The 24,525-nt window shown below is 39.6% G+C and overlaps 1 protein-coding gene across 3 annotated transcripts in view; it reads left to right on the plus strand.

The window, feature by feature from the left end:
- galnt14 (UDP-N-acetyl-alpha-D-galactosamine:polypeptide N-acetylgalactosaminyltransferase 14 (GalNAc-T14)) overlaps positions 1–24,279 on the plus strand; it is a 244,046-nt gene extending 219,767 nt beyond the window's left edge. For 2 of the 3 annotated variants that reach the window (XM_082505537.1, XM_082505538.1), the window contains exons 11-15: positions 1,206–1,298; positions 2,187–2,270; positions 4,567–4,711; positions 12,959–13,078; positions 21,677–24,279. In XM_082505537.1, the coding sequence (XP_082361663.1) occupies positions 1,206–1,298; positions 2,187–2,270; positions 4,567–4,711; positions 12,959–13,078; positions 21,677–21,835 (601 nt within the window). In that variant the 3' untranslated portion in view covers positions 21,836–24,279. The remainder of the gene's footprint in view (positions 1–1,205; positions 1,299–2,186; positions 2,271–4,566; positions 4,712–12,958; positions 13,079–21,676) is intronic. The other variant, XM_082505539.1, reaches the window with a different exon arrangement.
- The last annotated feature ends 246 nt before the right edge of the window (positions 24,280–24,525 follow it).

Here is a 24,525-nt window from a genome sequence, read left to right on the forward strand (position 1 = left end):
TGTGCTCGAATCAGTGTTGAGGTGTGCGGTCCAAATAACGTCTACATGAATTATTCCCTGCAGCTGTCAGTTGTTTGAATATCATGGCTGATCTGTTTGTAAATGTGCACGCTAGGGCAGGTGAACATGCAAAGAGACTCCAGTGAGGTCAGAATGGGATCTGATTGATCTGGCTAAGGTTCTGATTGAGCAGGTGATCCGGCTCACTTGGTTAAGTATGTGATCTATATACCAACGGTGGTGCAGGAACCAGGGTTTAGGTCTCCTCCAGACCTTTTTCTGCATTTATGTCCCCCTACTCTCTACCTGCTTTCTTGTCCACTCTGAGCTGTCCTGTTGAGGCTAAAAATGCAAAAAAAAATACATTTTAAATAAATAAATCAGCCAGACCACATCTAGAGGTGGGTTGTTTCTTTGTGTGTTTAAAGGCAGCAGGTAAATGATGTCTGTTTTTACTTCCTTCCATTTCTCCTTCCTCCTGCAGCCGCTCATCTGTTCGCTGTGGTTAAAATAACAGCTGGATCATATTCAGAAGTAGTTCAGACTGCAAATGAGGGCGAGACCTGACCTTACATATATATGCAAATACTACATTACATTACAGCACAGAGGTTGTGTTGCTGTATCTGAGATGAAGCTGTTCTGTTTGTTCTCATTCTGTTTGTATGTGATTAATAAATTACCTCTTGGTTTCACAATGCATTTTGTCAGTCATAATCACACATGCATAAAATGATTTTTGATGTCTCACATAGTGTTAAATAAAAAGGCCAATTATGCACCTCCTGTTTTTATATTTATGAAAACAAAATCTGCAGCCTGAGGATCAAATTAGAGACATAACATCATTTTAAGTCCCAAAGCTCTCTTTCTCATACACAATTAATATATTTCACAGAGCTGGGAAACACAAAGTTGAAATTAGTCTTGGGTCACATTCTTATCTGAGTGATTAAAGCAAAAACCTTTGTTGCTCAAGAAAACTTTAACATGAAAAATTTCTGTTTTCCAACTAAATTGCAAAATGTCTTTCAGAAAGCACATTATTAATTTCAGGAACGTGACGTTAGCTTACTCGTTGTCTGGTTTAAATTTGTCCAGTGACCTTGTATAAATCAACAAGAGGAATATTCAGAGTAGCACATGGTCACCATTAATGATTTTTAGCCTGAGTGTGATGTAAGTGTGTGGTTGTGCGTTTGCAGGAACACACGTCGTACAGCCGAGGTGTGGATGGATGACTTCCGGCTCTTTTATTACTCCGCTCGCCCGGCAGCACGAGGCAAATCCTACGGAGAGTAAGAACACACAAGTACATCTGACTCTCACATGTCAGTGTGTCATCTGCGTTGCCTCTTAGTCCTCAGATATTGAAACAGGACTGGTGTTTCTTTATTTGCACCAAAGCACGGGGACTTGTAGTATTGTCTTACCACAAGTAATTTAATGGAAATGTACCCTAACTTTGTTCACCATTAAAATTCAAGCATAAAGTAAAAGAAAGGGACAGATTGTTACATTTTACCAAAGTTAACTCACAGAAGTATAAACTCCTTCCTTTATCAAGTTAACTGCCCCTAGCAGCTACCACAATCAAACTGAATTAGGGCACAGAATAAGGCCATAAAATAGTGTGTTCATTGATTTGCACAATGGAATAATACAATCAGAGAAACTAAAAGGGTATTTCCTTTAACTCTTAGTTATTTAATGTGCTCTGAAAGTGTTGCTTTTGTTTTCTTTCAGCAATTTAAACAGTGAGAGGACTGCAGCTCAGCTTTTCAGCCTGGTGTGTTACTCTTAAAAAAATAAGGGTTAAGCCTAAAATAAATGGTTTATCTGTTTTGATAGCAGAAAAGATATGAGTATCAGAAATGCAGCCAGTAATAGACGCTGGCGACAGTTGTCGGTGAATACATGTCAGTGATTATCAGTCCTGCACATGTAGATGATGCTGCAGCTCTGCTTTAAGATTTTACCTGTTTTCATATCACACACCTCCGTTATTGGTAATGGTTGAACTCTTAGTTTGTCATTACTTGTGTCAGTTTTATTTTGTGTAGTTGCCTTATTGCTTTTTCTCCCCATATGATAGTGGCAGAGAAAAATAATTTTAATGAAAGTTGTTTGCTGATCATCTGCCAGCTTCTGTATCAATCTGATTGTCTGTTTCTGCCTGTGTTCAGTATCCGAAGCAGAGTGGAACTTCGGAAGAAGCTCAACTGTAAATCCTTCAAGTGGTACTTGGACAATGTCTACCCAGAGCTCAAGTAAGTATGTGTGTGTGTCTGTGTGTGTGTCTGGAGACTTATCTGTCTAGGAAAAGCTCCTGCTGAGTATGCAAAGTGAGAAGAGAATTTTTAAAGCTAATGCCGAAAGTGGCTTAAATACTGCCTGGCTCATTGTTATGATAAGATAATTTCTTTTTGTGCTTTTCTACCTTTTTGTTTATCCTCAACTTCTAAAGAAGAACATTTTGCTGTATACACTTAAAGTTTACTTTGCTCCCCATAGGGGATACCTCTATCTCTGCGAAGCTTTTTAACAGCTTTGTAAAACTGAGTGAGTTATTCCTTTTTTTAAAAAACAGGGTCACAGACAAGTTTTACAGATTAGCCATTATCCAGGTCTACGCCAGCCTCTGCTGCTGGAGTTGTAAATGCTCTGTTTTTAATCTGTGTCCTGGATTCTTTAACGCTAATTCTATTCATAAAAAAGTGATTTATGCTTGGCCAATCTCCCCTTCGAGGACAACCACTTAAATCGCTTCAACCACAAGTGCCGTTGTGACCATTTGTGATTTGTCAAACTCAGGCAGCCTTCATTTCAATGTTCACTGCTGTTGATTATATCTCATGGATAAATCAGTAAAAACACCCAGAGTGTCTAAACCATCAGGTTAGGTGTGGGTTTTTTGTTTTTGTTTTTTTTTTTTACAGTAAACCATCAATGCAGGTCTCAACTTCAATGTCACGAGACATCTGAGGGAACATATGTTTTAACTTTTTGTACAGATCAATACAATAATTGCTCCCCAACCACTTTACCTAATTGATTTTAATGCAATGGCAGCACCGTTTATAAATGCATACATATGAATACTACAAGTAGTAGTAGCAGTGTAGAGCCACTGGTGCATAACTAGCGATAAAGCTCAGCTTGGTTTTTTGCGCTCAAAAACACAGCTGCAGCAGCTATAGCATGGCTGCTCATGAATGGAGTCTGATCAGCACTTTGTATATGGCTTATTTAGCAACTCACAAATGCATCACAAGTTTTACTAATGTTTGCATTCACTGCCGCCACCTTGAAATGTTTGGAAAGCAGCAATGGTTAAGAGACGTGTAAGCAGTTTGCATCATTTCCAATGTTAACAGCTATGACACCCTGATTTGAGGGTGTGAAGAAGCAAAGGTCCCACTGGGTTTGCGTCAATGTGGGACCTTTGCTTCTTTTTTTTCCCCCCTCACTTCTTACTTTCGCTTCCATTAAAAACTACTTGGTTGTGGTCATGAAAAGAGGTTCAGGTTAAAGTATGCCCTTTCACACCAGTAGTGAAAAATGATGAGTTGTAACTGGTCGCTCTCATTTACCTTTGCATAAATGTGCAACTCAAGCAGTTTTCAACCACATCTGCTCACATATACAGCCCATTTTCATGTCCTCTTCAACGCCTAACTGTCTCTGTGGGTTAAATGTCTCCCCGTGTCCTGATTGGCTGAGTTCCCATGGGATCTGCTTCCTCAGACTGACTCCCCTATCTGCACACAACACACACTCACACACAAATATAACTAAACGGCCACACTTAAGTGTGCCCTAAGCTCTGGCAGTGACTCTTCCTTACAAGCACACAACCTAGCAATGCAAAATACCTTTAAGACACATAAACACTTTCATTTAAATGCTTCCTCTCCCTTTCACACACTTTAGCACACACACACACACTCCCACTTAAATACCGGTACCCATTTATCCACTGGAGGCTGGTGTTAATCCCCCAGAATGGAATTAACACGGTTGCTCTCAAGGGAAGACAGACCTGACCCTTAAAACGCAGAATAACCTTTAACGGGTTATTAAAACAGAGAGAGATAGCAGATTGAATTAATGCTACAGGGCTTAAGCCCGAGTTTATAGCACAGTGGAGACTTTAACAAGAAAGAGTGAGAAAGTTTATCACAGAGGAAGACAAGGAAGAAACTTTCTGAAGTAATGAGTTTAGAGAATCGTAGCCTTCAGCAGATTTTTTTAAAGGTGCAGAGCATCTTTTTTTTTTCCCAAACACTGATAAATTTCTGTCAAATTAAGAGTGTGATCTTGATGTGGCTAATGAGACCATGCAGGAGATGATTAAAGTCTCTGGTCTCATCACAATAACATTCCTATTATAGTTTAACTTTAGGCCAAACTTCCTCTAAAGGCTATTGCTTCTTTTTCAGATATGTGTGTTCTTGGAGATTAAGTACGTATTTTAGTGGTAGAGTTTTTATGGTTTCATGTTGCTCCACATCCGTACGATGCAATGAATACCTTAACTGAAAGGAGTCTCGTTTTCTCCATCAGGGTCCCAGACGACTCCGACTCACAGTCTGGAGTGATCAAACAGAGGCAGAACTGTCTGGAGTCCCGCAAGGTGGAGGGTCAGGAGATGCCCGTCCTCACATTAGCTCCCTGCACGGGAACTGAGGGCGTCCCCGCCATCAATCAGGTGGGTCAGTCAGCAGTTTGAAAGGAAGAGACAGAGCTTGGAGGAAATGCTGAAACTGTCCCTACTGTGAATCAGCAGGGACTACTAGAAATGAAAGAGTGCTGTTTCTTTTATTAAAAGCAGGATGGCAGTTTTATATTTCAACAGTTTAGTTCCTGGTTTGCATTCATTTGGTTCTACGGAGAATTTTATTTTGTTACAAATTTTAAAAATGTGAAATAACTTTTACAAAAGTTGCATTGATGCTATATCTAGGGAAATCTAGGAACAAAGCAAGAAAATGTTTGAAATGCAGATCTCTTTCTTCATAATAATACAGTATTTTTAAAAAGTGATGTGTGAAGGGGTCAATCATCCAAAGCAGGGGACAGTACAGAAGAGAGGTGAAGAAAGAAGAAAGTGCAGGCAGGGTGGAGTTGGTGGAGATGCATGTCTGGTTGACAGAAGGATAGAACCAAGAGTGAAAGAGAAAGTTTACAAGATGATAGTGAGACCTGCTGTGAGGTGTAGTTTGAAGTTGGTGTCACTGATAAAAAGACATGAGGCGGAGCTGAAGATGTTGAGATTTTCATTGGGAGTGACCAGAATGGACAGGAATGAGTACATGAGAGGGACGGCTCAGGTTGAGATTTCTTTTATTATAGTGGATATATTGGACAAAGGATGTTGAAGCTGGAGCTTCTAGGCAGGAGGAAAAGAGAGAGACCTTCATGCGGTGAAGGAAGAGATGCAGAGGATTGGTGGGACAGAGGATGAGAGCGAGGTAGATGATCTGCTGCCAACACAGCCCCTAAAGGAAGCAGCTGAATGAAAATGTAACACATGAAAAATTCAGTCTTCAGCAATAGCATTTTGTTTGCCAAACTCAAAACTTTAGGGCAGGAGAATAATTTGAAATCTGTTGCAATAGCATGGAAAATTCTTCTTATAGTGGCTTTCACCTGATTGTGAGTGTGCGGAAAAGCTGCAAGTGCAAAATGGTGGGCTGAACGGATTTAAAAAAGAAAGAAAGAAAAAGGATGAGGAAATACTGCTCAACCTCAGCTTTCATTTTATTGTCTCTCACTTGCCATTTTCCAGAAAATTGTTCCCCTAAAACACACTAAGGTTTTAAAATGTGTGTTTTTTTGTGTTTGCGACCTTTATGTGTGCATGCTGTGTATAAAATCTGCATGTACAGACAGGATTTAAAGAGAAAAAAAGCTTCTCTTTCTGACCTGGAGCACACAACAGAAAATAGTTGGTCATATACTTTCTCACTATTTGACTGTTTGGTTTAGGTGAAGGTGCTGCTGAAATAGAGCAGGCAGGAGCAGGACACATGGCGCCCTGTCACTCGCTGTAAATTCACAGGACGTCAGTGCGAGTGTGAAAATGTCTTGTTTGTGTTCAGCCAGTTATTTTTTACTCTTCTCTGTGTTTATGTGTGTATGTCTGACCTGCTCTCACTATGTTCATTTTTACTTACTTTGCACAGCAGCATGCTGAGGAGCGTGTGTGTGTGTGTGTGTTTCCCTTTCTCTGAGCTATAATTAATACCCGTAGGATTCTTATTATTCCATGTTAAGAACAAGTGTGAAGGCTGCGCTTCACTCTAAACAAGCCGCTGCGCAGAAAGCAAATGTGTCAGCAGCTGGGATGCCTAAAGGCTGCAGAGCTTGGCTTGTGGCTGGAAGGTCGCTGGTTCAGATCCCTGAGCTCAAAGGGAGAACCGCTGAGATGTGTGTGAATGTGAATGAGAAACTCTCAGTAATCAGCAACGCAAGAGAAAGGCCTGAAGGGGGGCTCTTAATCCCTGTTTGTTCGTGTTCAGAAGTCTGGTTTGAACTGGGCAGCTCCCAGGTGGGTATAATTTTGAATTTTAATTCATTTCCCCCTTCTGTCATGTTAAGGTTTTAAAGCAGCCCAATTACTATAAAATGAAGGAATTCAAATGAAATATTTCTAATATGAATTACTAAATTTACCTGCGGTTTTGGTCATTACTCCTATCGAGGTATAGTTATAATCATGTCCTGTCAAGGCCGTTCTCAACAGAAAATCGAGAGCATTGACAAAGTTGGATACTGATATATAATTTCAAAACTATCTGGCTGTAAGATAGTGTCTCACTTTGGAAAGGGAAGTAAGAGTTTTTTTTTAACATTAATCAGTGTAGCTTCAAATGTATGTAGTTAACCAAACCCAAATCAGGTGGTTACAAATGTGCTGACATCAGTTCTTTTAGGGATAAAAGTCAATTCAGAAATCAGAAAATAAATGTTTATCCAGTCACTGGTAAATTCAAGCAAGCAGCCACAGTATAGTCACGCTGCAGTAGTCCTGTAGTGGGTTTGTTTTGTACTCATTGGTAAGGTTGTGCCATAAATAGTGCTTGGGGGTAGATGTGATATCTATCACAGTTGAAATAAATTTTAATCCCAGTATCGTTTTTGTCTTTTTATACCCAGATTACGAGAATGCTTTAGCCATATGTCACTGATAACACGGGCCTTGTAATCAAATATAAATACTGAAGTTGGCAAGATACCTTTTGATTGCAAATTTGTTAATAAAGTCTTCATGAGGCCAAAGCTGTTGCTATATAAATAAAATGTAATTTATTTAATGTAGTAAGAGAGATTCCATTGTATCTGTCTCTTGACCAAGTCTATACATATTGACAATTCATCATATTCATTACTCCGTAAGACTTGTTGGCATTAATTTTCAGTCCAGTTCTTGTGTAATTTGGCATGCCTCAGCCCTCCCTCCCTGTTTCCTTTCCTTATGAATGGCTTCTTGACAGCCGCTTTTCCACTGAGACCATTTCTCATGAGGCTTCAGCAAACGTTTGATGGATCAGCTGAAGGGCCCGATGGTTCCCTCAGGTCCAGCGTCAGGTCTTTGCTGGATTTTTCCTCTTTTTAATATAATATAATTGTCAGATACTGTTCATCGGCTGTAGAGAATTTGTAGGCCTGCAACTTATCTTGACCTCCATTTGTCCAGTTTCCTGAGATTGACAGACTGCACACCGTCCTGAGCTATGCCAAGGTTTTAGCTAATAGCTTCTTGAGAGTCATCTTGTTGATGTGGAACTACTACTTAGTATTACTTAAAATTTTATTTCTGTCTATCTGTGTTATCTTAGATGTTTTCTGCAGATCTGTTTAAAGACGTGTGAGCAAATTATGTGTTTTGCCACAGGATGTTGTTGTCTGTTGCATGTATACAAAACCCTGGTTAATCCCTGAGTTGGTTGTCTTTTTTATGCTTGAATTATTCACCATTCAGTCAGTGTTAAGTGGTTTAACACTGATTCCCCCCAGGAAATCCTGGAGAACTGTTGCTCAAAATCATTTTAAAAAATTAAAAATCTTTTTCTATGGAAGCAAAATGGAAAGAGAGGAGAGTGACTCAAGACTATTAATATTTTGTGCATTATGATGTAGAGTTTTTACAGACATTTTTAAACAAAACCAGGTGAATTGAAAATAGGGAAGAAGTGAGTAAGACCCACGAGGATTCATGGGCAGCAGAGGATGGCTCATTCATCTGTTTCAGAAAGATTGTATAGAAATCTTTGAGAAAATGACATTTGTGTTGATTTTATTTGAAACTTAATAAAACCTTTCCTTATGGATTTATGCTCTCCATCACAGTTAGGAATCTTATTTAATGTAACGTCCATTTTGTAGCTATTACTCACATTTCCAGTGACGTGGTAAAGTGGGGTCTACTTCCAGACTTATCGAAGATTGCTACGAGTCAGTCATGCAAATGTTTTGTAAGCCCACACATCTTAATTTGAATAGTAATTTCCTAAATAGTAGCAAAACCTGTGTTAGTGTTTGAGTAACATAGCAGAGGCCAGAATGGTTCCACCAGCTGATATACAGTACTAGTCAATAGTTTGGATCCTCTTAGCCTGTCCAAACCTTTCAGTGGTTCTTTATTGTCGAATGAGGGTGAAGAAGTTTGTAAATGTCTTTGTTTGTCTCACTTTGGACTCGGGGTGTCCCCTGGTCTCTCTTCCAATTTGTTAGATGAGGATGCTGGATTACCAGCGCAGGCAGCCAAACATGAAGTGAAAAGCAATTCAAAATAGCAAGTGAAAACAAAGCTCTCCCACAGGACATCAACTTGAAAGTTGACGAGAAGTTTTTTGGCATAAGTAATGAAATAATAATGGAATATCAAATATGGGACATTAATAGTGTAAATAATGCAATGTAAGAACAAAAAATAGCCATTCTGAAGCTTAAAAATCTGAAGCTTCGGTCCATCAGAAAAAAAAGAAAAGAAATGTCTTTAAACCTACCATTTTGCACCAACTTTCACATACAAGGAAATAAAAATCAATAGCAGAGGCAGAGAGACCATTTTATAAACCCACAGCAGCAGAAACTAGAACTGAATCCTGCAAAGCAAGGATTCAAATGCATTATATGAGTGTATTAATGGGAGGTGGACAACTGTGTATAACATAGCAGAAATGTAAGATGAGGTACAAGAATGATGGGTATGAAATCCAACCCACTGAGCCACAAAACCATGAATTTAAACACAATTTGCTCCAAATGTAATGAGTGCACAGGCATGAAATTGTACTTTAATCATTTCTGCTGTCGACTCTGAATGTGCACACAAATAGAAAGTAGTTCGGGCAACTTTCTTTTTTCTTTTTTTTCAGGAAAGAATAAAGCTTACACTCACAGCTTTGTACACAGAGCTGCAGGTGTCATCATTATTTTGAGCCAAAGTCCACTTTGCTTTTAACCTTTTAGCTATCTGGGGAACACTTGTGCTGAGCATGCAGACCTTGTTTCAGTGCTGACCTGCTTAATGTTTAACAGCATAACCAGTGAGCGTGTTTACCCGCAGCCTGATTCCCATCACAGTTAGCAGTCTGCTTCAACCTCTGCCTAACGTGTTTACATGCAGGCGGTGACTTTCTAAAAATATTCCTGAGATACGCATACGTGACATGTCAGGATTGTGCAGAAAGTCGAATCTTGTTGGAACACATCTGAAATAATAAAAATCCTTTTCTCACGTCTGAAACCAGGCAAATTCAAAAGAAAACAGAAGAATAAGGCATGAGTCAGCAGCGAGGCCAAGAGATTATAAACGTTAGGAATAATTATTTGAAAGTAATGCAGGACCACCGTGAGGGCCACACTGCCTTATATTCCAGGAAATATTGAAGCGTGAGTCAGTGCCTGATTTTCGTGTCTTTCTTTACTTAAATAAAGACATTTTCACCAGAAGCTGAAACAGAAAAAGCAGGCGGAATCCTCAGGCCCAGCTATTTAATATGCATCTACGAAAATTATAATAGAAATGTGCTCAAATTTTTATTATTGTTATTATTACAGTAATAACAACAATGATCTTGACGGATTTAAAAATGCTTTAGAATTCTCATTGGAAAACAGGTGTGTTAGTTACATCCCAGCCTGAGCAGTGGTGAGGTTACTGGTTTTATATTGTTGAACACTGACTCTTAAGTACGAATCCTGGGACGTTCCAGTAGAGAGAAGATGTACTGAGCTGCAGGACCAATTAACTTCTAATGTCATTCTCTTTGCTGCAGTTCAATAAATCAATCATGTGATGAAATACACCCCGCAGCGTTGAGATATTTAAGATAAAATGTCATAAATCACCCAGCTGGTTTGAAAAGACCTCCCACTGTTCTGCCATCTGACTCTCGACCTCCATTATTCTATAAGGTCAAGTCAGCAGACTTATAGCAGTATGATTATGTTAATAATGTTTGAATATGAAATGAAAGGGGGGGGGGGGGGGGGGGGTTAAAAAACACATTACTTATTCACTGAAAGATTTAATGATTAACTGAAAAGCAAGTCAACAGAAAATTAATGAAAAGCTAATCTGAGAATAGAGTAATCCATTAAGTTAAAATGCCAAACAAAAAAGAAGTGTTTGGAGTTTAGGTAAAAGCAACAAAGCTCCAGTACAGATCACAAGTACAGAGCTGAAAATTTCATGTTAATGGCTGTAAACACAAAATCACTCATAATTTGGAAATGTGGCCCTGAATGTTGTACCAATGTAAAATCTAGTATTTTTTTCTTAATGATATACATTCATCTGTATGTACAATTTCCTCAATGAAGCTGATCTAATGTAAGGTGATATCTAATGATTTTATACTTAATACTATTCATGATTAATTATATTTAATATAAAGCTGACTGTTGAGTAGCAATTTTCATGCGTGTTGAATATAAAATGGTAATCTGTTAATTAACTAGTAACTAAGACAATTAAAGTACACCAGTTCCCTGCAGACTGCAGACATTTGTAGTAACTACTAATCATGTCTTGATGACCATTAAAAAAAGCTAATTCCATTGATTTATGAAAAGTATTTGTGTTTTTCTAAGTATCTGTTTTCAACATTGCTCATAAATGTTTGTCTGCAACTCTCTATCTAATTTAAGTTTTTTAAAAAAAGGTACTCGGACTGAGTCTGATATAATCATTTTGGACAAGACGTTCGAGCTTTGTGAGTTATATATTGTCTGACTTTAATCTTGATACATTTATACAATATGCGCTACACAGTGAGCTACACAGTGAGCTACACAGGTCTGATACTCTCTCACAGGCTTCTGAAAGAAATGTATCTGTGGCCGGAGCTTAGTGAGATCGTTTTTGTAGACTGATTATTCTTGGTGATAAATGTGCTACAAATGGATTGACTGATTTTTCTATTTTTTGCTCTATTTTATACAATTCCAGCAGTTTAAAGAAACAACATAACAAAAAAAACGTATTCATGCATTTTTTGCTTCACCAACGAATACTTGAAGATAATGCTGATAATGAGATACACAGTCTGTAACTTGATAGCAGGACTTCTTTCAGTGCTTTCTAAACACAATCCATAAAAATGTATCATTTCAAGCTGTTTTTACCTGAAACTTGTAACACTGCCTGCTTCAGACAAGGTTATATGTCATTATAGTTACCAGGGTGATCTAGCCAGGTGTCATCTTTGTGACATTGAAAACTCTGACTTTAAGCCTTGCATCTGTTGCTAGCTCATTATTCACAGTAAACCCTTCAGGCAGTTCTACAGGAGAGGAAGGTCTGAGCATCTTTGCTTAGACCGCTGCTCCTACAACCTGGACTCAGATAAGCTGGTGAAAATTGAATAATGGAAGACAAAAAGACTGCTTGGGCAAAACTGCTCTGTAATCACTCGGACCATGCAATCAGCCATGAACTTTTCTTTATACTAAAGTATTCTAGAGTCAAATGTGAGGCCATCTGTTCAACAGCTAAAGCTGGGCTTAAATTGGATCATTGCAAAAGGACGATGATAATAAACACAGCAGCAAATATGCAACTGATGGCTGAAAAAAACAATCAAGGTCCTGCAATGGCCCAGTCGGTCCAGACCTCTGCCTGACTGAAATGCTGTGGCAGGACCTTAAGAGAGGTGAGCAGAAATGAATGCCTGCAAACATCAATGAGGGTAAAACAGTGTCATAAAAAAGAGGCAACATTTCTCTACAAGATTTCTCCTTATAAGACAAATTTGACTGAACTATGAAGGAAAATATCACGGAGTATTCTTTTTACCTTTTAGGATCCCGTGAAAACTTTCTTTGTCATGTGACTGTTTATATATATTTATTAAGGCAAGAAATAGCTGCAGGAACTTTTTCAGTATTTTCATATTGAAATGAAAAGTTATAAGTCAGGATCATCCCTAGTTTGTTAAATGCCCTTTAATTCTAATAAAGATATATCAAAATCAAACACGATTAAGACGATTTAAACCATTTGCTTTGACAAGCATGTCAGCATTGTTTGTTTGGTCTATAAAGAAATGGCTTTCACAGTTTGTTGTGGATGGCTGGCCTGGATAGAGCCCTAATTTCCTCCCCATTCAGCACATTTGTGCTGAACTGCAATGCCAACTGCGAGCCAGGCTTCACCGATACTCTTGTAGCCAGATGGGAGCAAATCCCTGCAGTCAGGTCTGGTGCAAAGCAAGAAACAATGGGAGTTGAGGATTAAATTCACACCAATTTAATGTTGCTTTTCCACCTGTCTCTACCGCTGTTGTGCTGTCTTTAATGACTTTATCTTCATGACCGCTTATCAGAAACAACACCAGAGGCGGGGCTGCACTTGAAAATGTCAGCTTTCAAAAACCAAACCCACACACAGCATTTCAAAATTCAGAGCAGATAAAAATGATTAACTCCATCTTCCTCTCTGCAGGAGTGGGTGTACACTCACGGACAGCAGATCCGACAGCAGCAGCACTGCCTGTCTGTCTCCACCACGTTCCCTGCCTCCCAGGTCCTGCTGCTGCCCTGCAACATGGCGGATGGCAAACAGGTCTGAGCACATACACGCATACACTTAGACAGACACACACAGTCGAGGAAGACAGGTGGTGCGTATCTGCTGGCGGGTCATAACCGTATATCATATGGCTGATAAATTAATCTAAATGTTAATTAATCTGAAGGCAAATTTGTCTAAAGATGATTGTTATACACACACACATACTCGCACTAACACACACACACACACACACACTCTGCAGGAGCAGATGCTTGACAGTTTTTTGGACAGGTAGCTAGAAATACAGACACACATACACACTCGCTCTTGTCATTACCTGACCACTGGGCACCTTGACGGCGTCCCAGAAGCTCCTGCAGCACAGAACGACCTGACAACCAATAAATCACCTGAGAGAGAGAGAGAGAGCGATGGAGAGAGGCACAGGTGGAAAGGTGAAGCTAGACAGACAAAAAGAAAAGATGAGGAAAATAGAAAGGCAGAGGGACACAGAGGAGAGGAAGTTAAGGGAGAGGTATTGCAGAAGATTAGCTCATTACACCCCACCAACTGTTCAGTCTGCATGGAAAATTCTGCAAAAGTGCACCTATGTGTAAATGTTCATCTGTGTGTGCGTGTGTATTTGTGTTCATCCCATCTGGATTAATAGAATCTACTGGACACGTGGGCAGGATCAGACATTAAAAACCATGTACAGGTGCTAGGGTGTATGATTCACTCAGTGTTCGTCATTGCTCTTATTATGCATTATTTGATCCATTAGTCATTGAAGCGCAAAAAGCGGGGGAAAAAGGAGAGACAGGAAATTGAAGTAAAAGGAGAGGTAATTAGGGGAGCGACAAGGGGCTAAAACCAGGAAGAGAAAGACTAAAGGAGTAAGAGAAGAGAAATGGAGGCTGAAGGAAATGTTGATGTGTGATGATAAAAGAATAAAGAGTAAATACTGATAAAAGAAAAGAGAATGAAGGGAGGAAAAAATGTGGATGTGAAAGGAGAAAAAGGTAAAGAAAAGAAAAAGAACAAACAAATGACCTCGTAGGGCAGCCGTTCATCATATAACACGTCGCTGCAGCACACAGTGTACATCAACAAAAGCCCAGAGCAAAAAGTAAACACAATAAATCAAAATAAATCTTGTCACAGGATTCAAGAGTCTTTGTGCATTTGTTCACTTAATTCCTCACCTGAAGAACAGTCCGCCCCATTTTAGCCTTTATGAGTGAGGCTCAGGCTTCTAGGGGTCTGCATATTTTTATACCTCAGCAGTAAGCTCCCCTGTGGCAGCAGCAGCAGAAGAGGATGTGCTGTCACCAAACGAGACAAAAACTTCAGATACAATAGATGTGCCAGCTGAGGGAATCTGGGGAGAAAGTTGTTGCTCTTCTGGATTGTTAACTGGATGTGACTCTGACGGACAGGAGCGTACTCTCCTGCACGTGTGCTCTTTATGGAGACACTCTCAGTACACTGGGGAGAGGGGTTTGGAGGTAAAGCAAGAGGAAGAGCAAACAAAAAGATCTTTATCAGCAAAACTGATGGAGGAAAGATGGAAAACAATGTTTAAAAAAATGAGGAAAGTGGAGAGAAAGAATGACAGAGGTGAAGGATGTAAGGATAGAGAAAATAGAATGATAGAAATACATAGAGGAAGTTAGGAGAGGAGAATGGGAAAGAAATGAAGGAACAAAGGATATGGGAAGGAAAATATAATAGGGACATCAAAGAAAGGAGAGAAAGAAGGAAGAAAGCAAGGTATAGAAAAGAAAGGAAGATTGGAAGAAAGGAAGAAAGAATAGGGAAGGAAAAGAAAGCCCGTGGGGGCATGAAAAGAAGAAAAGAAAAAGAAAGAAGGAAGGAATTAAGGATAGGAAAAAAGGAAGGAAACAGGTAAAGAAGGCAGGGGAAAGGAATGAAGGAAAAAAGATATGGGCAGGGAGGAAAGTGTAATGTGGCATGGAAGAAAGGAGAGAAAGAAAGAAGGAGGACAGGTGTAGGAAGGAAAGAATAAGAAAAGTGAGGAAGAAACAATAGGAAAAGGAAAGAATGCATGCAGGTAGGTGTAAATGGGACACGCAATGAAGGAAGGACGGTAGGAAGGAAGGAAGCAGTGAATGAAAGGAAGGAATGCTAAATAGTAGGAAGCAAACAAAGAATAAATTTATCGAAATGGTATGGATAAAAGAAAGGGAGAAAGAATTGGGAGGGGAGGGAAGGAAGGAAGGAGGGGAGCTATATGAAGGAAGGAAAAAAAGATGGATGATGTAAAGAAGGAATGAATAACAAACATGCATAAATGGGCGAAATGGAAAGAGGACATTAACAAGGAAATAAATAAGGTAGCTTGGGGAACTAAATAGAAAAGGATGAATGAAGAAAAAGGAATAAAGAACAATGTGGAAAGGAAGGAAGGCTAAATGGCAGGAAAGAAAAAGCAAACAGAAATAAGGAAGGGAACAAAGGAAGCAAAACCAAAATAGGGAAAGGAACAGTTTGAAAGGAGGAATTAAAGGAAGGAAGAACGGAGGTTTGTGGCTAATGATGAAGACAATTGAACACAAAAAGCGCACAGGCAGGTGTTTAAAGCTGGAGTCCTTGAGACTTAAACTAAAGGACTGAAACCACACACACACACACACACACACACACACACACACACACACACACACACACACACACACACCAGTCACTGTGTATGCTTTGTTTGTGTTTTTTAGCTGAGCCACTAAAGCGGATCTCTTTCATGCAACTTTTAAACTTTTGTACCGAGACACACACACGCACACACAGTGTTGTTACATGTCCCACTTGAGAGTGTGCATACGTATGTGTGCGTGCGTGTTTGTGTGTCAGAAGGCAGGAAGTAGAGGGATGATAGCTAATTAGAACGGCGATCCACCAGAGAAACAGCCCAGAGCTGACTGGTAGAGAGACTCAGACCCAGAGAGAGAGAGAGAGGAGAAAATGCAGAGAGGTTAAATTGAGGCTAGAGAAATGTGGGCGCGGTGATGGGACAAAAGACACAGAGGAAGACAGCAAAACGGGGAGTGAGAGTGAGTGGTGAAGACGGAAATAAACAGACCGTGACAGACAGAGAAGGAGAGAGAGGCAGGGTGAGAGAGGTAAAGAGAAGGTGAGAGTAGACCGTTCAGTATGAGAGGGAAAAATTACGTTTGACCTGAGGAGCTGAGAGAATGTAGCCACTTAGATTCGCACTTACAAACACTTTGATTAACATGCGCTGAGTGCCATCTCGTCACTCACAAACCCAGTAGAATAAGCATCCAGTCACATACACTTCCACTAACCTCAGTTTTAGTGACAAACACCTCCTATAGCATACAATTACAACCACAGGCAGTTGCACCACAGATTTTATTTCCTTGCAGATGCACACACATCTGTAGAAGCCCAGCATGCAAGAAGCCTATAAAATTCCTCTTCATACAGTATGGCTATGCAGCCACTGTACTGCAAGGCCACCAGTGCTTCATTGCGAATAGACCAGAAAATAGTATAATAAAACAAGCATTACTCACCCACGCATGACTGCAGGGACGTGTAGGAGCACTCACACCAATCAGGAGGGTCAGGGGCATGGATCGGGCCAGTGGTGGAATGTAACTTTGTCCATTTACTCAAGTACAGTTTTAATGTACTTGTACTTCAAGTTTTTATATGTTTTGTTACTTTCTTATTATTTTGCATATTAGAAAAGACATCTTTACTAATATAGCTACCTAATAGTATTAAAAGATTTTTTTGTTAAAAAAAACTTTATTTGTGATGGTTAAACATTCGCTCCGTGAAAGAGGCTATTAGAAGGAGCAGTTTTACCATTTTGCTAAGCACTTTTTCAACTTGAAAAAAGTTTAAACCTTGGAGGAGTGCCATTTTTCATGTAACACCATCTGCATGGCGTATTGCTGCACATGAGCATCAAAATCAAGCCAGATTTTTTTTCTACACTGTGTTTATTTATTATCACATACACTTTATGGTTAAACGTACTGTGTTCCACCTCTTCATCTTTGAATTCAGGTGTTCTTTCAGTCCCATTTCCACAGATGTATAAAATCAAGCATCTAGCCATGATGTCTGCTTTTACAAGCATTTTTGAGAGAATGGGTCGCTCTAAAGAGCTCACTGAAAAACAACAGAGGTGTCTCAGCACAAAAATGGTGCACCCGGAGCTTCGTGGCATTAGTTCCCATGGCTGAGCAGCTCCTGTAGGTGTAATGTGGAGATGGCTCAGTACTTTTGTACACAATACATAATGAATTGTTCTTTCATGCAGATCCCTGTCCCTTGTTCTTGACACATTCTGTGCCCCCAATTTACTTTTAAGTGAAAGTTCCAAATGAGGATAACTTTGATCTATTTTCAAGGTGCACATATTAGTGAAAGTAAATCTAAACACCATCAAGCTTTCTAATGTATAGAAAACATTATCGTGAGACCAGTGCATTTAAGTGTCTGACCTTCATGAAGGTCAGATCTGCTCTTACATTAGACTGAAAACTGAAACTTCATTATTATTGTGTTAAAAATAGAAACTCTGCAGTAGGACCTCAGAAGGCAGTGCACTTTTTTCCTTTGCATGTGCACATTTATTATTGATGGCAGACTTAGTTGTCCTCGACATGAGGGTGTGCTGCATAGGTTTCTGGAGGGATGTTCTTCCATTCTTCAGAAACTTCTTTTTTTTCCAGCTCTTATTTGCTGGAGGTGCTGTGTTGCTCTATTTTTATCTTTAAAACCCCAAAAGATGTTCTGTTGATTTCAAGCCAGGCAGCATCCTGGGATGTCAAAGTTCTTCAGAAATTCCTGTGTGAAATATACATTTTTATTCTTTAACATTTGAGTGATTTTGCATGGAGTGTGTTTCTTTTGTATACTTAGACTTCCTGTCACACACTTCCGCTCGCATATTTTACAGATTACTTAAAATCTCAGCTTTTTCTGATTTCAGTTTTCCACAGAAGCATATCGGCTTGTGTTAACCAGATATAAATCACAGCTTGTGGTTTTTCTTGAACAGTAGGTTAGTAGCACAAGTTGTCACAAGGTAAAAATAGGCAAAAACATTGAAAGAAAGTTGGTCTTTCTGTCACGTCCTTAGGATGTTTCTCTATCACAAATCTGTTTTCTTCCTCTGAGGCACCAGACTGTTTTTTCCTGGAACTCATTTCTGTTCCTGGTGCCATGTCTGTTGGATTAGAACGACAACTTGCAGTCAAATCAAAAAATCACAGCACTAAAGAGATGGAGTCGCAGATGTTCAGAGTGAGAAGGAGCAGCAACCTTAATATTGTCAGAAAAAAGCGAATGGGCCTCATGCTGGAAACCAGATTTATTTTTGAATAGAGTACATGAGTCAGAAAATGGTTGGTGTTCACCTCTCTTTTAAAGGTTTGAGTTGTCAAACCTGCCAACATGTCCTCTATTCACCAAGAGGGAAAAAACACAGACACACAAAAACAAACTAAAAGCCATTTGTTTGATGAATTCACCTGAGATTTAAATGATAAGAAAGTGCAGTGGTGCACTTTAAATGTTCAGATATATTTCCTGCAAATCCATCATTGAGGCTCATCAGTGATCAGCCCCAGATTCATTCTGCAGCACATCGACAAGCCCAAACATCCAGCCTGAGTCATAAAGAACTATTTTCAGCCACAAGAAAAACAAGGAGTTCTCCAACAGATGGTTTAGCCCCCACAGAGCGCTGATCTTATCATCATGGAGCCGGTCTGCGTTTTCACAAAGAGACAGTGAGACAGCCTGAATTCACAGAAGATCTGTGGCATGTCCTCCAAGATGCTCAAAACAAAACCACCTGCCAAGCAGGTGTGCCTGCAGATTTATTATTTCAGTGTTGCTTCCTGTTTGCTGTGAATCTTTGAAAGCATCCTTATCCTTTTCTATTTAGAGCCAAAAACTTTTTTCAAGGTGTTTTATAGCTGATTAGATGCAGAAGTAACACTTGACTGTATTACTTTTACAGCTGCTGTATTCAGCCTCCGGTGGACTCTAATGAGACAAGTTCAGCATACTCCCTGTGCAGATTCTTGCATTTTGCACTTTGTTATCTCGCTCTTGTTCTTTTGTGCAATAAAATATAATAAAAATGAAGCTTTATAGTTAAACTTTCTAGCTGGTGACTTTGCTCTCACGCTCTCGTACAAATACGATAATTTCCATTTCCACCCTTATGACACAGTGGCTACATCCACCTTTAATGTACAGTCTCTTACCAGGGTATTTTGATACCTGTAGATTCCTGGAGAAAGGTGATTTCATTTCAGCCTGTGTTGTTCACCAGGTTGTAAAAGACTCCCATCTCCCTTGAGTCATCCTGAAAGGCAACAAAAGGCTTATGAACTTTAATGTGCAGTACTTAAAAGAGAGACAGTGATGTGTAGAGAAAGACCAACGCAACATGTTACTCTCTATAGTCTGCTGGAGCCGACACTAATGAGTTGAATACTAATTAATTTACTTTTAATTATCCCACCGTCTTTTTTTTTCAATTAAAAATCTCGGCGGCCCGTCGCTGTACTCTGATGGGCATGTCATCTTGACAATGCCGCAGCAGACCCACAATGCACTTCTACAGAACAAAGCTGATTTGTGTGTGTGTGGGTCTGTGTGACTGTGTGTGTGTGTCTTTACAATGCCTCATGAGATCAAGATACATGACAGTGATATGCTTCAGAGGCTCAGCAAATACAACATGGCCGCTCCGAGCCAACGTAAGCATAAAAACACTGATACAAGGAGATAACCACACAAACGTGCAAATTATGAAACACAAAGATACAGATATCACACAAATGGCACACACACACAAATAGTTTCTATTTTTCCCTCGTTTTGTCTCTCTTCTTTTATCTTTTATTCTGTTTTTCTTTGTCTGTCTCAGATGGCTGGGTTTCAGACCCACTGCTAGATAAAAGCCTCTTTTCATGTCTGATCATATCTACTGCTTTGTTTCACAGCTAAAGAATCCAGCTATGAATAATACACACACACACACACACACACACACACACACACACACACACACACAGTGTCTATCTGGTCAAAGAGCCACTGGATTGTTGAAAAAGTCAGGAGACTTCTCCATCTAGTGGTGACTGTGGGGAATCACATGCTGTCCATTGTAAACTGAAAGCGGTCAGAATTTATGATTACCTTTTAATCAATAAATGTAGAGAGTATAATTAGATGTGGAAGTACAACCATAAATATGTTTTTATTACCAGGTGGCTTCAAGTAAAGTTGGTGGAGTCATGTGAAAAATGTTAGTCACTTTGCATCTGTAGAAAATGATTTTAATGAATATTAAAGGTGAGAATAATTTCGCTCCTGACAAAAACACAGCTTTTAACATTAGTCTGAATGATTCCAATCAAACAATACAAACAATTATTGAAGTATTATTTGAGTAAAAAGGGAACAAATATCATCAGTGAAAGCAGTTGTAAGCTATTGAGCTGGCACATTTAATAACTCCACCAGGGAGCCTGAATCAGTGTTTGATTTGTTTTTATTATTAGGATTACTTAAATTACTTTCTTTTTTCATGAACATTTTAACAGCAGTTGAGCTTGACACAACTTAGAAGTGATTTTTGGAAGAATATTTTACCATTGTAAGATCCTAATCACTTATATGGACATGGGTCATAGACAGGCTGGAGCCCAACTCAGCTATAGGAGTGTGAGAGGCTGAGTACACCCAAAAGCACAGCCATGCACACCTAAGGCCAGTTTAGAATCACCAATTAGCCCGAGTCATGAGTCCCACTAAAACCCACACATCCACAGGGAGAACATGGCCCAGCTGGATGGAGGATATATATAAATCAGTGAAAACTTGCACTTTTCATACTTGTAAAATCTGCATACACATGCACTTCTGAAAGTAAAGATTTGATCACCAATAACAGCGTTCAGGATTCAGTGAAGCGTGCTTCTCCGACGGGTCCTCTGATGAGAATTGTGGTGCTAACCTCTGTTTGGTGGTCATCGTGCGGCGTGCGGTTCCTGGGGATTTCTGCTGAAGCATCCTGTTTTTTTTTCTTAGATGTTATGTTGGTGTATTGTTAGATTCGGTGGCGGCTGTATAGCCTGCATATTCCATGCTTTCTAAATTACTTCAGTGACTTGAGCGAGGCCTGCCATTCAGTGCTGTGTGTGCAGGTGTAACCCCTAAAAAACGTTTTCTTTTCATTTTCTTTTTTATGCGAAAGAGTGTGACATCAGCTCTGTCATTGTCAGATTCGTGTTTCTCAGCATATTTCTCTGCGGTCATACAGTAATACACCTGCTCAGCAGAGCATGACTGAAGACCTTTTCACAGCTGCTGCAGGTTTCTGCATTCATTAGATCCTCCGAGCAGCTCTTGACTGCAGTACAGCAGCTGGATCAATAGTGAGCAAAAAAAAAAATGAAGCACAGCAACAACAACAAAAAATTAATTTTTGGACTCCTTATTTGTGGTATGTTTTCCACACTAACCAGTAAATGTTTTGTTTTCTAATTTACATGAGATGATAAAGTAGTTAAGATTTTAAACGTTTGTTTTTAACTTTTTAAATGTTTTTTTTCTTCATTTTTCCTGCAGCGGTGGCAGAAGTCAGGGACTCACTTGGAGCACCTCGTCTCCCGGTTCTGCCTGGACTCGGAGATGGCTCTGGACGGGATGGACGATTCCCGAATGTTGGTGATCAGCCCCTGTGAACTGAGCGCATACACGCAAAGATGGGAAGTCCCCTTCTCCTGACCCCTGACCATGTGACCTTTACTCCCTCTTAAAAAATGTGCCCTGTCACACTCATCCCTCAACTCAAAGAGAGAATGCTGCTCACACACTGACCATGCATGAGCAATCATGTCACAGTGCTGCATCGAGGATATCTGAATAGAAAGCTGATGAAGACTTTTTTATGGGTCTTTGTAGCATGAAAAGAAATGCAGACCTTTCAGGTATAAAGACCTGATTTATTTATGAGCTGCACTGGTTTGAAATAATGTTGCTCCAAGAGAAGCCGGAAAATTGTGTGGTTTGGAGATTCAAGTGTCTGTATTGGAGAGTGAAAACCAAGTGCACCTTAAAACCCAGAACTTTCAAATAGCTGAGATGGACAAAAAAAACAAACAAAAAATAACAATCATAGAATGTTTCCTGTGTCTTTTGCAATCTGCTTTTAAAGGATGTTTAATAAGCTGGAAATTAAAACCAAGCACAGCTCGAGGTTTTATTTCAGTTGGTCAAATACCTGTCACTGTCTTTACTGCAGCATCCCAGTCGGTTTCTTACTGGGATCTAACCAGAAACTCACCAAAGTAAAGCCCCAGTAAACTGCACAAAATGTGAAATCTTTAGTCTGTCACACCAAGCGGGATGCAATCATCTCCAGTCTGGAATATATCCTAAGGTTTTTGTTTGTTTGTTTGTTTGTTTTGTTGCTTGGCTTAAGCTTTCATTTACTGCTTTGGGAATAGTCTCAGTTATTGAGGTTCTCAATTATGAGAACACTTTATGTACAAGTAACCCCTGTGATCCTAAAGCTCTGGCTCCACCCTGCTCTAAATGCTCCGTTTCATACCATTTTTTTCAACGGTAGGCTCTTTGTGATGTCAGTGAGAGAGGATATTCCTAAAGTGAGCACAAAAGCCCCACCCATCTTCTGTTCAAACCTTCTGTTTGCAAGGGGCAGCCAATCAGAAGAAAGTAAGCTTACAACAGCAGCTCCTAGTTTTTGTGGCATATGCCCCATTTTAGAAGCGCAACACTCTCGAGAGTTTAAAAAAAAACGAGGATGAACGATAACAAAGGATCTTTGTGTGAGGTACAACTCCTCTAATGTTGACCTTTAAAGGTCAGTGCAGCAGCATCAGCTAACTATTTTTGTATACTCTGCCTAGTAAAAGCAAACCCAGTTTCACTTCATATTTTTCACCAGGTTGACAGTGTCCCACCTGCAGTGGCTCTGTGCCCCACCTACAGGACCTGCCCCACACTTTAAGAAACATAGGCTTAAAGGGTGGGTGGCCTTAAAGGAACAGGAACTAAAATGGCCTGTTTCAGAGAGGATGAACTTAGGAGCTGTACCAAGTATGAGATAAAGAAAGATTATTTTGAACTATGAATGATGCAAAGCCACCTTAAATGACTAGAATTGCTCAGTGCTCAGAGTAGAAAAGCGCTATTTAAATATGCCAAAACATTTACCATTTACCAAATAAAAATTAAGAAATGGGAAAAGGAATGCTGACTTTTAGAAAGCTTTGCACCTAAACACAGTCTAGATCTAGAGTAGTTTCTGTACGCCAACCAAGGCTGCCTACTCTGGGACTGCTAGAATTCCCATATTGTTAGTGTTATAGGGTTTGCACAGTGGATGGAGCATTTTAATGGGTTCTTTAAATGACTGTAACTTCCCCATTGAAACTTGGCCTCATGCAGCTCTCTTGGCCATGTGAATAGCTTTGATTGCAGAAATATGAGGAAGAGGATGAAAAGGAAAGAAATAAACAATGAGGGGAGTCACATTAGGTAACACAAAACCTGAAATTTAGAGCACGCCCTGGCTTAACTACAGGATGTAGCATGAAAGCAGACAGGACAGAGCTACAGGTGCAAATATGGACAAACAGTCACAGTGGAAAAAAATATGTAAGAGGAAGAACAGCATGAATGCAGCACATGTCAGAATATCTACATGCTGGTAAATCAAATCAGCAAATTTCTGATTCCTGTTGCCCAAATGAAGCAGCTGCTTCACACAGCTGCTGTGCATGTGAGACTTTTTATACACAAATGAGATTTTTTCACCATAATTACAAAGTATTGATATTTATCAGGCAAGTTTGGTAAATTAATAAAAATGATGCTATTTAGGGTTTATTTTAATAAATGTGTCCACTCTCGAGGTGTGCTATGATACAACCAAACCTTTTGTTTTTCTCCTACTTGAGATTATTTCTGAGCACTCTGAATGGGCACGAGGTTGGGCTGGTGGAGCTCAAACCTGTGGGAAGAGTCAAAATCCAAACTGATGTTAACTGCAAGTCTTCTCTAAATCGCCTCTCTGTCTGTTCACAATGATTTTTAAAAATTGTAGAACTTCTTTGCGGTTCAGTTACATAATGTGTTTGACATCTTCAGCATCAGTTTGATATCCTGTTTGATTCCTGAATCCTGAATAAAGCTTTTATAATGGCTGTTTCTATTTTATTGACATGCTTATTGTGCAAACTGTGAGCTGCTGTTGGTGCAAACACGGTGCTGCTCAAAATATTTACAAAACTACAACTAATCTTTTCTTATGTTTTACCCTTTACACAGTTAGGTCCATGTTTGGACTATGGCACATTTTCTTGTGATCGTGCATCCTCACAGTAGACTTTATATTAATTCATTAAATTTAAGGGCTTTAAAGTACTGCAGAAACAGGTTAGAATTACACA

This window comes from Aulonocara stuartgranti (assembly GCF_965226115.1).
Source record: "Aulonocara stuartgranti genome assembly, chromosome: 15".
NCBI lineage: Eukaryota > Metazoa > Chordata > Actinopteri > Cichliformes > Cichlidae > Aulonocara > Aulonocara stuartgranti.